The sequence below is a fragment of the Stegodyphus dumicola genome, chromosome X2, assembly GCF_044657685.1.
Source record: "Stegodyphus dumicola isolate Sdum_Otavi_A_Nest chromosome X2, ASM4465768v1".
In the NCBI taxonomy this organism is placed as follows: Eukaryota; Metazoa; Arthropoda; class Arachnida; order Araneae; family Eresidae; genus Stegodyphus; species Stegodyphus dumicola.
In genome coordinates, this window is record NC_140781.1 from 174302286 (window position 1) to 174320475 (window position 18190).

General features: G+C 30.8%; 1 protein-coding gene across 2 annotated transcripts in view; it reads right to left on the minus strand.

Moving 5' to 3' along the window:
- The window catches only part of LOC118199640 (uncharacterized), a 343765-nt gene that overhangs the window by 136572 nt on the left and 189003 nt on the right, over window positions 1–18190 (minus strand). For both annotated transcript variants that reach the window (XM_035371543.2, XM_035371538.2), the window contains exon 2: window positions 9011–9133. In XM_035371543.2, the coding sequence (XP_035227434.1) occupies window positions 9011–9133 (123 nt within the window). The remainder of the gene's footprint in view (window positions 1–9010; window positions 9134–18190) is intronic.

The window sequence follows — 18190 nt, forward strand, 5'->3', positions numbered from 1 at the left end:
TTAAATTTGCATATGATTCTTGAAGATGTGTGTAGTGATTTTACAGGTGATATATTTATTTTAGAGTTCGATTTCTGCGTGACTCCGAATTATCCTTAATTTATGGACATGAGTGTATGTGTAACGTGAATACGAGCTAATTTGCCTTAGAAAGTCTTTCCATCCAATTAAGCAGATAGCTCTTGTGTGCTGCCCAGTTCTGTCACAACTGAACAAGAAGGAATTTTAGTCTATTTTCTACCCTCGGATTTTTCAAATTTTGTCCCTTGTTTAACACCCAATGCCAGGGTAGAATCGAGACTGTTAGAAGCCCTAAGCGGTAAAAGGATTTTGGTGCTCCTACGTGCGTTTACAGCATAATGACTGTTTTTTTCCGCATGCCTTCTCTCTCGATTTTGGTTTAATTGCATCATCAATTTCATGGTAAAATCGGTAACGGAAAATTGTTTTGGTGCGTCCTTTCCTTAAATTCATAAGGACATTTTTATGGTGCCCCTTTTCCTTGATACCTTAAGCACGTTCTTATTTTGCTTAACGATTAATCCAGCTGAGCTCACTGCATAGTCTACCCTACCATAGGAGAAAGTGGGCCTAGACCAGACCTGGCCGGGTGAAATGGTTTCAAGGGCCATTTTGATGACGAGGAACGTTACAGCGGGCCGCACCGTTAGGTAAACGTGCTTTTAAAAATAAATTGCAAATACAAAATGAATAAAACTTTATTCTTATATACTATGATTCAAATATAATGAACTTTCGGGTCTTAATTAATGAGATATATTAATTTAGAAGTCAAACAACAAAAATCAACGTTATATTTTCAAAGGTCTTGTTTTGCGCTTCTGCAGCTGAGGATGATGGTTCGGTAAAACTATCGAAACTAGTCCTGTGAAAATTTGAAAATATAACGCTGATTTTTGCTGTTTGACTTCTAAATTAATATTTGTTCGGCGTGTTATTGTATCGTAATGAGATATATGTTTATTCTATCCTTCATTTCATTTTTGCAAGCCTATATTTATGTTCGACGTTGCACATCTTAGCTGGTTTTCTAAATTGGCATCAGTTAATTAAGGATATGATTAACTCTTTGTAAATTTCACCTTCGCAAAAAATGTTTCACAGATACATGTGAACCCAAACGTACTTGCAACACGTTGTGCTAAATATGTTAAGTTCGATTATCTCTCAGATGTAATATAAGCACTGTAAAAACTATTTTTTGAAGTGGATACAAAAATTTGTTTTATTTCATTGTTGCACTGAAACTCAATTAGCTCTATCTGAAGATTTTCAGAACACTATTCACGTCAGCATGAAAATATTTCAAACATTTTATTACCTTTTGCTAATATTGGAAAACGATTATCAAGTGCTGTTTCTTTGTTTTATTGACATATTTCGAGAAATTAGGTTTACTTTTTTGGAAAGTTATCTAGCAGCGGAAAATATTCAGCATTGATATTTCGCAATTGGCACTCAAATAGCAATAATTTCTTATTGAAAGTTTTGATGAAATTACAAGCATCGATTAATAAATTATCTTGTCTTTGTAAGTCTTATTTAGCTGATTACATTTTTTCTCTTACATCCACTAAAAAACATAGGTCTAACAACCAATACTCATCACTTAATTCAGGAACAGATTCCTGTTTTTCGTTCATAAACATATCTATTTCCTCTTGTAAATTTAAAATATCTTTTCAAACATCTTCAACGACTTAGCCATGTAACATTGGTAAAATATCAAATATCACCTATATTTAGAAGAAAATTCGCTAAGGAATTCTTTTAATCGACGGTCCTGAAGAGCATGTGAATGAACGTAATTTAATATTCTTATAACTCTTTTTATAATATGATTCATAATAATTTTATAACACTTGCTTTCTATCCGGTTCGAAGACCTGGTAAAAATACCAATATTTATAATAACTGAACACATACATTTTGTTGGTGTATCAGATAGTGAATAAGAATAATGCATTGGTTTTAATGCCTCTGCAATCTAGCTTAGCCATAAGTAATTTTAATGCTTCCTTATTTCTATCTTAGAAAAGCAGGTGCTCCATTTGTTGATAATCCTGAAAGAGCCTCAAAATTTAAGCCATTTTCGGCTAAACATATTTCAATTGCATGGAAAACATCTTCTCCAGTTGTGTCTTTTTTTTTTTTTAATTTAATAGGATTAGCATTCTTCTGTCACTTGGAATGAAGCATTCATACCGGGAATAAATATCATAAGTTGAAATATGTCTGAGACATCTTTTCTTCCATCAAATGCTAAAGAATAAGCTTTGAATTGGCTAATTTTACCTTGCTAAGTTGCTACGATTTCAGTTGAAATATCATCAGTGCGACGACATATATTTTGGCGTGAAAGACTAATCCTTGAAAATAATTTCTTTTTATTCGGCAAAACATCTTTTATAACTGTGTATCCAAACAGTCCTTTACCAGTTAACCATCTGAAAACAGTTTATTTTCTTTGCAATCAACATAACAATAGAATAACTTAATTTGACTATGGTAGATGGTTGTTGTAATAATGAATCAAACAACTTTTGCTGAGCTTTCAGATGCTATTTAAGCGCAATTAACTGAAACTTTTTATCTTCTGTACTGAAATTAGCTTCTGTAATTTTTACCTTCTGTACTTTTTTCCTTCTATAACTTCTGTTCTATACTCAATATGTTTTGCGATTGCCATACAGCGATTGTTTCTCTACAAATTAAACACATTAACTTTGAATTTTCATTTTGAAAAAAAATCTTTTTTTCCGATGATCATTCAATCCTCTATCTTTATCAACAACTCTTTTCTTAGAATTCATCCTTTTGGCTTTCGTTCAGTTCCGGTTCGAAGGCCTGGTAAAAATACCAATATTTGTTAACTTTTATAAACTTAATGCAAGCAGTGATTACTTGACACTTGAACATTTATAAAAGCTTTTATTAATTTAACATTTTATTAAATTCTTAATGATTTAAAAATTTATTTTCTTTAGTAAAAATATACTCACTTGAATAAATTTCAGACTTCTCTTGGATGTCTTCAGATATCACTTTTATCTGACTATCAACTTCACACACAGAAAAAACTCGACAAACATAACCTCCGACACTGGCTCGACCAAGGAAATTAGAATCTATTTTAACCTCCTTGGGCTCGACAACTATTACGCGCCTGCGTAAAAAGATATTAAGGCTTGATCTGCTTCGACACCGGTTAGGCAACAATTTCGCGCATGCGCAAAAAAGTATTAAGGTTGGAGGGATAGCCCCTGTAAAATAAACTTCGAGTATATTTTTCCTCTTTTCCATCTGACAGAGTCTCTCCTGCTTTGCTTCTCCTGCATTGCTTTTATGCAAGTTGGATAACGAAACGATGATGTACCCATGCGTGTGTAAACTATTATCTCGAGTCAACCTTGACTTTCGGCTTCCACACACAACCAAGATTACTCCTCGGCGAAATTATCACTTACTGGCGCAATTTATGTTAAATTTTTTTACTTTGTTTTTCTATCGTTAATTTAAAATTTAATTTTTAATCGTTATTTCAAATTTTCATTTAATTAATATTTTTTTTTGTACATGAAACGAAAAACAAAAATTTCAATAGAAATATAAAAACGATCGGCTGGCCGCACAGTTTAACTTGACTGGTCGCGTGTTGGCCAGGCCTGGATGTCGATAGAATTTTAAACTGGGACAGTGATGATGTAGGGATTGATAGCCGGATACGGACCGGAAAGTGATCGGATTAGTAAAGGCTCCATTGATTACAATAAATAAATAAAACTGTTAATTGTTTATTGATATGAAGTTGTATTATGTAGTAAGGAAGAAATCATATAAAATAAATATAAGGGGGAAATGCGCTAAAATTATTTAACGCATTTTGAAAATCAACGAATTTTTTTTAAATATACAAATTTTTTATGCAATAAATACAACATAAAACGGTAAAACACAAGAAAATACGATCAAGCACAACCTCTTTATACATAGTGGAAGTAGGCTTTACTCAAATAAAAAAAATTACTATGGAAAAAAAAAAAGGTTGAATGTTTTTGAACTAGGTAATTTAAGAATTAAGTTAAGCACTTTTATGCCAAATATTAAAAAAAATCAACAGTACATCAAATGAAGCCATCGAATTAATGAAAATCGAACTTTTGTGCAATTAGAATCTGTGATTTTGTTTCTGAAAACTTGTTTACATTTGTAATATTAATATTAATAATAATAATAATAGAAAGAATAATAAAATATAAATACAATAAAAAAATTTCCAAAATTTTAGTTCATATTTTAATTACGATATTTACGTTATTTATGTGCAATTTTTGGTGTTATGATAGTGCTGTATGCTATATATTATAGAGGAAAATGTAAGGGGGGGATCGATGGAGAAAACCATTCTATTAAAATGGGAATATGTCCCTAAATATCGTTAGTTAGTTAAGAGTAATAAAAAGTCAAGTAATTAAACTGCAATGAGAAAGTACAAGATGTTAAAACAATCAAAGGTACATTAAAAAACACTCCTCTACGGATATTGGCATGTTTTACATGGAAAGAACTTCATTTTCTAAGAGTATTAAAATAGGTTTGAATGAAAATTATAAAAAGTATTTTATTTACAGTACAATTAAAAGAAAAATAGATGTTAAAAGAAATTAAACCAGTACAGTAAAAGAAAAAGATTCCAGATATAAAGTACCAACAGCATTTTGGTATTTTAACCAAGAAAATACGTACTTCTCACAGAAGATATGGGAAATTTGGGGTGTAGAGACATTAGGTTTTTTTTTTCTTTTGAAAGCAGGAGAGATGAAAAATGAGCAATGCCCTTGCCGGGACTCGAACCACTCGAATACACGTCGAGCGCGCTGACCATTACACCAGAAGGCATGCCAAGAAGGCTGGAGAAATACCTTATGGCAGTTCCAGAGTCAAACACTTGGTCGGTTGGAAGGTTTTAATAAAAAATTAGGAAATAATCATAAATTTAAAAATTCAGTGATCTGCAACTGGAATTTACCAAATGAAATCATTTAATACTATAAATCTTATAGCATCCAAATGTTAAAATTAGATGGGAGTAACTATGCTATATCGAGTAAGATCTTCTCCTTTAAATCTATTGGAAGCAGTCATAAGAGGTTTTAGCAGAATGCATTTTAATAATAACAATTTTATGCCGATAAGAACGCTATCCAGTCATGATTTCTACGATCGAAATTATTCACCTCACATATCACGGAATAAAACCACTTTATTTTATACCTCTAAATAAATATCACTTTCCAGATCTACTGTTCTTTCACAGATCAAATTTGTCTGATATGTATACTTAGAGAATAAAAAAGCTCAGGAAACATATGAATTATGGCACTGGTAATTGAGAGCCATGTGCAGTATATTTATTGCCGTAAATGAGGCATTATTCAGGTGGGTAATAAAAGAATGATGTTCGTCAGCAACCCGCCGAGCTAACAGTGAGTTCTTCCTCCACCCCCCCCCTACGAGGAAGGATAAAAAGATAATGATAGAGCCGAGACTACGACAAGGGTTTTTCGGTCAGTGAATAAATGCGTGAATACGACATGATAACCAGTTAATGATTGCCTTGCTCGATAGACATGGGAACTTTCATTTGGTTCTTGTTTTGCAAAAAAAAAAAAAAAAAAAAAAAGTGTGCTTTGCTTAACTTATGACAACAATATATACTATGAATATGTTAAGGAAGCATATTATCTTAACAACTGTGCCCGTTTATGCGCAATATCAAATACAAATGATTTAAAATGCAATGGATAAACATATAAATATTTCGCATTTAGTTCATTTTTCAGTTTTATTATAAACTTCAAAAAACAAGCCAAATTTTCATTTATCAAAATATCGAAGTATCACAGTTGGAAGCAAATCGCATAACAAATTTTAAAACAGTACAACAGATCATACAGGGAAACAATTTGAATAGGATAGTTAGGAAAGCGATATATAATAGCACATGTATGATACAATATAGATTTCAATTAATATAGCTGATTTTAGAATAATAAATGTATGGTTTAATTCAGCAACAATATACCTGAATTGATCTCTTATATACTAGTGTCTATTGAAATGACTCACCAGCTCAGAAATTTGCATTTTTAATTCTAGCTATTACATGCGACTAATAAAATCGTCGGAATAATTCACGCAATCCAACTAGAAGTTACACCCAGTTGAAAATAACAATGGAATTGAATTATTAATGCAGTATCCAGCAATAATAAAAATTCTCTCTCTCCCTAATTTTGTGATAAAATTACATACGTTATATCTAAAACTGTAAATTTTATGATGGAAGAGAGTATTTCTCTTTAACCTGCATGGTTTACACATGGTTTTTTTAAATGCGTTTTTATATGCATTTCGTTTTATAGGTTTTTAAGAAAAATGTTTAGTATCTTTCATTTGAAAAATTACAATAAATTTTCAAAAACATATAAAAAATTTAAATGACCCAAACAAAAACTTGTTCGTGAAAGAAATGGTTGAGTGTATTTTACATCACATCATAGAGAAAAGTGCGGTAATCATAGATAATAACCCGCTAGTACATCTAATATAAAGTATTGCTTTGTGCTGTAAATCATAATCATCTTTTGAATACCTGTTTTATTGGAAAACATGCTAACTAATTCAGGTTTTAAAAATAGTTATAGATTTCTCAGAATAAAAAAATGGTCTTTTTAAGTTATATAGTTTCATGTCTAGAAAGCAAGAATCCAAAGTTATATACTAATGTCAAAATAATAAATTATTTAGCTCCAACATCAGAGACTTTTTAAAATGGAATTTAGGGATGTCCAACCCGCGATTTCCATGCGAAGGACTTCGCATTATGCAAATGAAAAGTGAATACATGCGGAGCTATTGAGCGAGAGCACGTGGCTTTGAATTTGAAAATGAAAACCGTTTGGGAAAGTTTTAGTTCATTTGTGACTGCTTACTTATATTGACATGAGCATGCATTTTAAGACCAAAAATAGCCAATAATTGATGTTTTAAAGCATTACAGAATTTGAAATTACATTTTAACAGCAGCTTTCATTAAAATTAACATCTTCATTTACCTTCTACTCGGAAAAAGAAATTCAAGTAAGCAACGTAAAATGTGCAGCACTTACTGATGTTTTATCAGAAGAATTTGACACTATATTCAAGATTCCATAAAACTTCAGATACATTTATTTCAATATACTTGCTATTCCATTATCAGATGACATGAAATATGCACGCTAACGTGTGCAAATAAAATGCATGAAATTGTAATCACATACTAACATACATTTCGGTGGACTTTCATAAAATACTTTCACCTAAAGAAACATGCTTTTACCTAAAGGAACTTTCTTTTGCTTCACGAAAATTTTATGTTCGTAACATCTGTTACTGAAAGAATGTATACTTGCGAGTATACGAGTATGATGCATACAAAAAGTAAAATAAGAATAAAAATTTCAGAACATCTTTTGTATCGCCACGGCTACCATATCTGTCAATCTAAAGATAGATGCACTGGAATTCAAAAACTGGTTTAAAGTTAACATTAAAAATATAATGTAATTATTTTTTCCTCTTGCTAAACACCCTGTAGAATAACACATAAAGGTACTTGTAGATTTTACTGGAGACCAGTGATTTAACAGCAGGTTTGATGGCGTTTACCGCAAAAGATGCGGCAAACCAAAAGCATAATAAAAACTTATCTTCTTCATTTTCTTCTTTTTCTTCTTGTTATTATTACTATTATTTATTTATTTATCTTTTTCTCCAGATTCAAAATTACCTGTATGATCACATTTTCAGTTTGCCATCATGTGAGAATGATATTGTTGCATTCTTCTAAGAAAGATATTTTAATCTTCACTCAAATTTTGGGAAACGGGTATGAAATCGAGTTATGCCATCGAGAAAATACGGAGATAAAATATGAAAAATTAAAAAAAAAAAAAAAAAAAAAAGCCTCTGCATCGGTAACTGGGTCACTGCTTGAAAAATTATATTCGTGACAGGGTAAACTGCCACTGCGTACTTACGACTACCTGAAAAATAAATTACAACATTTTTTTTTCTTCTTTTAAAATAGAAATTTGCATCTTTGGAAGCTAATTGAAGTAAGTCCTTTTTTCCCTTCATAACATTTCCTTAATTTAAAAGCTCTGTTTTTTAGGGGGGGGGGAAGCGTAGCCCCGTAATTTGAAATTTTTTTCCTAGTGTTTTGGTCGCTGGCAAAACCGTGAAGGACCGGTGTTAATATAATTTTGCAAGAAGCAGTAATGCATCAACATATTTTCAACTAGTTTATGTATTTTTAAAAGTATATATACATACACATGTATTTATGTAGAAATTTATAGTGTCTGTACCAGAAACTGAGTATGTGTATATTTGAAGTGTTAAATATCAACATACTTATTCGAATCAGTTAATGTATTATAAAAGTGATTGCATATAAATTTTAGTACACGTAATTATTTATAATATCTGTAACAGAGTTCCGTACCCCATATCTGTATTAGTGATACCCGCATCAACATATTTAGCTCTAGTTTGTGTACTTTTAAAACAGTATGTGTATACACATGTATTTATGTGCAGATCATTGAAAATCTAGCGTTAATTTTAAATAGCTTAACGGAAAAATACAAGTAGGACCATAACGGGAACGATAAAAGCAGTAGAAACGGCCTGTACGTTTTTAGAAACCAGTTTCGAAACAAAGTATTATCAAATTAAAAAAAAAAAAAAATGAAACTAAATAGATGATTCTACTTATTTTTAAAAGAAATTTAATAAAAAATATATTAAATAGGAAACATCAACTGATCACAAATTACGATCAATCAGTTTCAAAGCAATGTTATGTCAATATAAATTTAAAAGCAATTTTATCATCTTATGTAGCTATAAATGTTAGCTTATAAACTTTGATGCAACTCACCACATCCCTCTTCATCTTCGTTGCCATCACAATGTTGGATGCCGTCGCAATGCAAGCTTCGGTCCAGGCAAATTGACGTGTTGCCACAGGGAAATTCTTCCGGCCCACACACGTCGAAACGACCTGTGGAGGAAGAAGAGTAAGTATCAATTGAATGAGAGAGGAAAATGCATTTCTGGGATTTGTTTCCACCTGGAATAGAATTCCTAGAATGCATACGATTTTTCTAGTTGAGAATAGGGTTATTTTTATAGGCAAAAGGTAAAGTTACAACTTTTTATATTTCAAGGCACATTTATTGTTAGGAAAAATGTGTTTGCGCTGCTTTATAAAGAGCACACATTTTATTTTGACTATGAATGACTATTGATGTACAAATCTTATTCGATATTTTGTGTTAAAACTAGCAATGCTCGTTGTTTGGAAAAGTGCAGTGTGCCCTTATAGATCTGGAAGTTATTTACTTCATTTTTCATGCAACGTTCCAAACACAAAATGAGAAAACTTGCGGGATGCTTATTCATCATATGCATTCTAAACAGTGATGCATATTTATCATGCACATTCTAAACAAAGAGCCAGGGAATTTTAATTCCTCCCTTAAAATTTCCAAATATTATTTTGAAGTCAGACAATAAATACAAAAAAAAAAAAAAAAAAAAAATCAATGAAAATTGTGACGCTTCATTTAAAAAAAGGAAAAGATCTATTACAGTTTTTAATGCAGTTCTTTTGTTGATTTGACCTTCACAAAATAGCACTTAACACAAAATTATTAATTTAAAATCATATTCAGGCTGACAAGATGTTTGCTGTGACCTAAATGTGCTTAACTGACAAGTACAAGTGAAGGGTTTGCAGAAGTACTGTGCGAAACAACCGAAGGTCATTATCAACTTATAATTAAACAACACACTGCTACTTCGCAGTGAGCAGTTACTCTTCTAGTTCCCTTACATTACAGAGCTTCTTTACGGAGTCGAATTACTTCGAAGATCACTAGTTCCTAATCGAAAGTTCATAGATTTTTTGCTCCTTTAAGCTTGCCTGTAATATTTAAAGGTATTATGCACAAAAAGTCTAAGTATTTCTACCATAAAGGAATGAACTGGATTATTTGGATATTAGAAAAATACTGGAGGGCCATCTGTCTAAAACGAGTGATGCTCCCGTGGAGGACTTTTACCCCTTATGTACCGCTATCTGCGGTACATAAGGGGAAGTCGACATAAAGTCCCATGAAATCATCCTATTCGCCGGGATGTGAAACCATGTCGAGCTATCAGTGTTCATCGATCACTACTCTATCACAGGTAGGTGATTTTTTTTTTTTTTTACTTATTATGTTCTCCGCCTTAGGTAAAAACTACACGCAAAGGGAGGAATGCTTTGTGGAGGTCTTTTTAACGGATACTGGCTCGTATCGAGGTTACACATAGGGAAAACCACGAAAACGCCCATGCTCCCAGTCCGTTTAGCGGGACTCGAGCCCGGACAAAACTACAAGTGTTCAGCAGCTTTTACCGTTTGGCCGCTGTGGTAGGCGCTGTTAACATTTCTTGTAAAGTGTACGCATTCACATTCTGCCGTTACTATACCTTTAAAATTTATTTGCATAATAATACATTATACTATGTATTTAATATTTTTGTCTTTATTTTGATTTTTTAATAACATACGTATTTGATACAATTTACAATATAACTCATAAATTTTATATAAATGATTGAATGAATAACTACTGTTTTGAATAATAGATATTATTAATTACGCTGCGGAAAAATCGTCTGCTATTTCTCAGCGAAGAATTTGTTAATTCTCTTTTTTTATTTATCCCTCCCCCTCTAGATCCTTTTTATCGCTGCTAAAAATTTAGATTACAATATGCTAAGAAGGTTTTTGAAAAATTGTTGAAATAATTTCTTTTTTGCGAAGGATATTTCAGTTTAGAGTGTTACTCTTTTTTTTTTTTTTTTGAATACCTGAATGTTATCTATGAGATCACTCTGACTAGTTAAAATGTAATTTTCAGGAGTATAATTTGTTTTCAAAATATTTTTATCATGAAACAATGGTAAATTTAAATTACTGTAGTAAATTAAATAAATTTTAAACGTTGATGTGTTATATTACTGTTTCTTTAAGTTTGAAAAATTACGTTAATAAAGCAATAGGCGTGAGTGCAAATACATTTTGTTTATTCATGATTGACAATACTCTTTTGTTTATATCACAAGATTATTTCATTTTGACTGGATGCAAAACGGGCAAAACTATTTAGCGGCTTTTCACTCTTGGAAACAAAGCATTTTCCTGTGATCCAGTTGATAAGAAAGTACTGATTTAATTATCTTCTAGTGTAATGTTAAAGTGCTTGTGAGCAATCTGAAATTCTCACACTGTGAACTCAAATTAGACATCTGAATATTTCTTACAGGCAAATTTGTTAAAGAGTTCTCACTGGAGTATTAGTTTTAAGCTAGTGAATTTGGATCATATACTGAGTTATGAAACTATTGATAGTATTCGAAACACTTTAATGATTCCTAGTAGCACCAAAGTTAAAAAAGAAATCAAATTATTTTTAAAATCGCAGAGACGTATTTTTCTCATTTATGCAGCGGTTTCTTTTTAGCGTAATAAAGTTAATATTTTTAATTAACTGGCTTGCAATCATGAAACATTTTAACGTGAAATATTTCTGTACTTTTCAAAACTCATAGAGCCATATTTTGTTGCAGCAAAACTCTGAATAGCCGCCATATGTTTCAAAACAATAAAAGATATAAAAAAGTAGGATATTTTGGTTTAGCAAGCTCATAAAACTTACTTTATGAAGTATTTTTACAATATAGCGTATTTATCGGTTCAACCATAAATTGTAGGACATAATTCGAATCATAAATACTTTCTTTATGAGTTTGTAGTTGATATCTAGTTTCGAGAAAATAGGAAGTATTATAAATTGTGTTCTATCTATCATTTGTTTCGTAGTTTATGAACTGATATTCCAAATGCGCAAGATATAAAGGAATCCTCTTTATATAATTTTTCTTTAGTTCTCTTGGTTTAATCCAAATAGTTAATATTTCGGAACAACTTTTGCTCTTTACAAGATGTTACTTTACTATGGAAAATTAAATTATATATTAATAAATAGAGTTATCCATTACAGTTCCTGTTAACTAAAAATACTGTCATTTGAAATATTTAAAATCTTTATCTGCATATTCTTCACATAATTTTCTTCTAAATTAGAAGAAATGGTTAGTTACTTTTAAATGATCAACTGATATCTGTCAGAATATTATACATAGGCAGAAAATAAATTAATTGCCTAGATTTAAAATGTTAGGTTAATCTACCATTACGCATACAAGCTTACGCTATTACTTACAAGCATACAAGGTACAACTTTGCCTATTAACATTTAGCTCATATAACAAAAATTTTACACATGCACATATACTGAAATGTTACTTTTTAATACAAAATTTCAGTATTAAAACATTAACATGAGTTATTTTATTTGTAAGATGTAACGCGATTTTTGTGATGTAACATGATTATCATGAGAATATGAGATGTTATAATCTACGTAAAATATGTTTACGTTTTTAATATATTAAAAATATGCGTTTATCGAAATGACACTTTGTGTTAATTAGTTTCTATTTTTAAATGTTTTAAAATATTTTCTAGCTTCTGGTGAATTTTTGAGGTAGCAGAATTTTATATTCCTTTAGTGTCATCATCCGAATAGCTTAGAAATAGTTTTGAGTGTATGCGAAATGCTGTTTGTGAAAAACATTCCTACTGAATGCAAAGAAAATTAATTTAATTTGAATATTTCAAGATTATTAACTAAATTAATAATTATATAATAAATCTATTAAATATGTTTTTTTTTAAATTCAAGATATGTGCTCCTCTATATTTTCTTTCTTCAGGTAAAGGATCATTGTATTATGGCAGTGGGTGGTCGTAGATTTCCCTTAACTGTGAATTAAAAACGTTGCTTAATGCGCTGTTAATTTTTTTAACATAATTCAAGAACTTATATGGTGCAATTATACCTAGCATGTAAAAACTTGGTTGAAATCGAAGAAATAATATTTGGTTCCATTTGTGTTCCGTATTTCAATCGCTTTAGTGCTAGCAATTTCACATCGAGTAATTTTCTAGAAATTATACCTCATAAAGATAGTTAAAGAATTCTGTTTATTCAAACAATTGCACATGACCTGAAATCTTCGAAAATAAATATCAAATTCGCGGCCAGGAGAAATCAATCTCTGCCGAGACACCTAAAAAGCGTGTATTGTCTGTTCCCTGTAAGACCTGTGTCTTACAGGGAACTTCTGCAAGTTCACCTCTGATCACTTCTGGCAACCTTCTGCAAGTTCAAAAGTGGGAAGGTTTGCTAATGTTAAAAATAAAATTATTATTCGTATAGAAAGAGTAACGCATTTCACATCTAATTTTCAGTTTAGAATTCAGCATACGTGTATTACTTACAATATGTGCGTTACTTACTAGTTAATGCCTATCGCTAATTGATAAGTCATTTGCGCACTACTTGCGGTTTTTCATCAAAGTACAGTAACCAATTGGTTGCCTTCTGTTGTCATCGGTGATAGCACCCACGCGCTAATTTTTCAGTAAGAAGCGAATGACCTTATCTTCTTAAGAGGATCACTTGTCATTCGAACCCATTTGTCTTGATGAGCAGTTCATCGCTATGTACATATCATAGCATTCAGATCCTACTTTACAGATAATAGCATACTAAAAGCAGGCTAGACAGAAAGACCTCTAATATTTTAAAATTGGGGAGTATATAATCCGCAGTTGAAGAATCAAAGACTGAAGAACTGAGAAATAAATTTTTGAAATCTTTGTTAAAATCTTATACTTTGTTGTACCCACTTAAGGTACGTTTTGCATTTCTAAAATTTACATATTATATTGTCTCTTTGTTTTAAGTGAAGTACCTTAGAAATGCTATGCAATAAATTTTATTACAGAAGACCATTTTCATGACTGAGATCAAGAACAAGCTTTTTGTAATTTTACTATGTACCGATGCTAAAAATTCCTAATTCAAAGAAAAGAATTCTGTTAAGTAAAAGTCTGAAAGCCAGTCGTTATTTTACTTATGGGAGGTTTTATGGCAATAAATGTACAATAAAAAGAGGTAAGGAAAATATTATGTTTAAATGATTCGTATTTTATTTACTTTCTTTATCTAAACAACGACCTAAGTAAATAAACCTTTTTTTTTGTACTCATTTTAAGACTTATGTATTTATATTAGCATTATTATTTCCATTTCTCCCTTATATAAGAGAAATATATCCCCAAACTTAAAATATTTCCCCAAACTTAAAAAATACAACAATGAAATGTCTTCTTTTCATATTAATTGTCATTTCATACTAATTATCATTTCATATAAATTCTGAATTAAAATATTGCTAGAGTAATTCGTAAACACTTTAAACGACTTCATTTACATTAAAAAGGCTAGAATGCAACACTTGTGATATGTAGAATGAAGTTCAATTACTAGAAACTGTTATAATGAAAAAACCAATCTTCACGAGGATATGATGCATGCGAATAGCACTGTTGAAAGACGAGAGGTAATGGAGATGCATGGGAAAGCTGTAGAAGTTATGGTAAGTCACAAATTTTGCAAAACAAACGTTTAGAGTGATTTCTAAAAACTTCTGAACAATCCTTAAAACTGCATTATACTGGTATACTGCTTTGCAGATCTATAAATAAGTATATGCATATGACCCTTAAATCTTACTCTTATAGAGTATAATTCATACATATGGACAGAATAACACAGAAGGTTGTTCTAGACTTCTGTCTGGCAATTCTGTTTCTGAATCTCAGCCTTGACAGCAATAGATTAATAGAGGCGACTGACTTCACCTTTATAATGAAGTTTCATCGATTGAAGGATGACAACAACTGAACAAACGGATTAAGCTGTAGAAGTTATGGTAAGTCACAAATTTTGTAAAACAAACGTTTAGAATGATTTCTAAAAACTTCTGAACAATCCTTAAAACTGCATTATACTGGTATACTGCTTTGCAGATCTATAAATAAGTATATGCATATGACCCTTAAATCTTACTCTTATACAGTATAATTCATACATATGGACAGAATAACACAGAAGGTTGTTCTAGACTTCTGTCTGGCAATTCTGTTTCTGAATCTCAGCCTTGACAGCAATAGATTAATAGAGGCGACTGACTTCACCTTTATAATGAAGTTTCATCGATTGAAGGATGACAACAACTGAACAACGGATTAAGCTTAGTGAACTGAGTTATAAGACCTGAGACGTTAATAATTGAAATGAAGTATCCGTACCAACATGCGCAAAAAAACTTTCAGGAACTACGCGTTTTGAAATGTAGTTTATTAGGGAATCACGGGATGATGGTATTTTGCAGCTTCAGTAGAGTCAACCGTATATTTAACTAATAATAATTCTGTTTACTTTTCGAATTAGTGGCAGAATACATTCAGTTAGGATACGCAGTCTTAATTACAGTCTATCAAATAATTTTAACGTACATTTTCTTACGATAACAGTAGCTGAAAAATCTAATAATGGAAAGTCATTAATGACTCATTAATGACTTGTGACTAATTAATGAATGATACATGAATAAAGTAGATCCGATAGTATTCAGTGTATATTCACAAATATAGTTCATACATTTACAGAAAAATAATGGTTTCAGCCAAGTCTTTTTCACTTTTTAAGTCATTCTGAGATTAATTCCCCTTAAAAACCTAGTATCTCTCTTAAAAACATTCATTGTTAAAAGGTTTCGAATATGTGCAAATGGAAAGAATCAAATTTTCAAATTTTATTTCTCACCTTAACACCATTTAAACAGAATACAAGATATGTGAGAAAAGACAAATGTCATAGATTTCAAAGAAAGTGGTCCCGATAAATACACTGGCTTACATAGATATGCAAAAAAGAAATTCACTTGAAAAGGCTTTGAAGAGTTAAATATGCTTATATATTATCGATATAATATCCTACAAGGAAAGTGCATAATCGCAATGATTTATTGTTAAATCATAACTTATAATGAAAAACGCTTTAACTTAGTATTAACTGAGAGACTTAAGAAATTACACCTACAACTAGAGCACGGGCTAATGAATAGATTTTATTCAAATTTGCAGAAATCTTCTCTTGTTAGAGGTTTAATAGTAAAATAATGTTTTCGTTCTATGGGAAATAACTAGGAGTTGCCTAAAGAAACCTAGATGCAGAAATTCTTCTGATATTTTGCGAGTTCCAGTTTTTAATTAATATTTTTATATACTTAAAATGCTTCATTTATAAATTTATGAAATGAAATGTTAATCACTCAAAACATTTTTGTTTACATAGAATTAGCAGTAAGATAATTTTCAAAAATCGTAATGTAATATTATTTTTTCATAATGGGGCTTCCATATTTCTGGTAGTAAATATTGATGTTAGCATACAAAAACATCTATAAAAACTTTTAAGAGGTATTAGAGGAAATGTTGCCCACCTTTTTACAAATAAGGATATGAAATATTGATCAAATTATCTTCAGTCAAATGAACGCACTTTTATATTCACCATGAAATACGATTTTCAGTTTCATATTATAGCCAAATAAATGAATACATTTTATTAACGCAAACATTACTCTTTATGCCTGACAAAAAGTGATAAATCAACATTTGCACACATTCCGACCATCTATGCAATTCATAGTAAGGTTTAAGCCTTAATGATGTTTAAGCTTAAATGAAATCTGATTAAAAAAAAAGGATGAAGAAATGAGAAATAATTTTACAAAGTTTATTCGTAGTTATAAATTAGGCATCTAGCTTAATAAAGATTAGCATTTCAGAAAGCATCACTGTTTCTCGAAAACTAAACAAAAATCTGAATTTTAAGAATAAATATTATTAGTGGAAACTCCACACTGTAATCAATAACAAGCTAAATGAATCTAAACCATGTGTTCATTAAATTTGGTCGTGTAATGCAGCATGATTAATTTCTTCATATGCCGTCAATTATTTTGAAGAAGAGTCACTCGACTTTAATTTTAACGTATACTCCGAATAAGAAATAACTAAATGCAGGCTATTGAATGCAAAGGCAGTAAATGGAGAAGAGTTTCGACTCTCAAATGAAATTGTTTGATAGTCATTCATCGCTAGCGTTAGGTATATTGAAACGAGATTAAACATGAGAACCTGGCATATCCTCCCTGGCGCTAGAAACAAGAACAACAGTTTAAAGTCTGTATAAATCATATTGGAATGGCCATTACAGTATTTGTTTTGAGAACCAATTATCAAACTATCACAGATTTCATTAAGATGTATCGAGTGACCTTTACGTGTAGGACATACATGTTTTCATTGTGCAAAAGAGCATCATTTAGACTTCTTTTAGAACAGGCAATAAAATGCCTCCATAATGGAGACTTGTACTCAGTGCTTGTTTGCTCAAATTTGTATTCCACGCTTTATATTCAATGTCACGTTTCCGTACCAAACCATCAATATCACTGCAGTAAAAGTAATCATCATTCTGCGAAATCCAAGAAATAAACTCTTCTACCTCTGTGCAAATATTTTGAAGTTTAGCTGCTTATAATAAATTTTTCTTTTAATCTGGATTTTAAGATTTTGACAAAAAAAAAAAAAAAAAAAAAAAAAAAGAGAGAGAGAGAGAGAGAGAGAGAGAGAGAGAAAGAAGAAGACATCTTTGTAGAGAAGCTAAACTACTACTATTAAAAAGCACAGCTGAAAATGTATGTTAATGATGCGATATTTTTGTGTTAAATTTAGCACTTAAAACGTGTTATTGAAGGTCGTTAAGTATTCAGAAAAGATTTGTCATTTCAAGCTTAGAATTAGTAAAAACGTTTATTCACTATGGCAATTACGGTCTTAAGTATTTTAATTAAATACAGTTGTGCCTTCCAAACGAAAAGTTTCCCTATTCCTTGTCCGTGCTTCTTTGTCTCCTTAGTTGTTTAAATTTTAGGATACAAGTATTTAATTAAAGTTGGCTATATATCTAGCTCGAAAGCAGAAGGAAATCATCTCTAATTGAAGGAAATTATCACAGAAGAT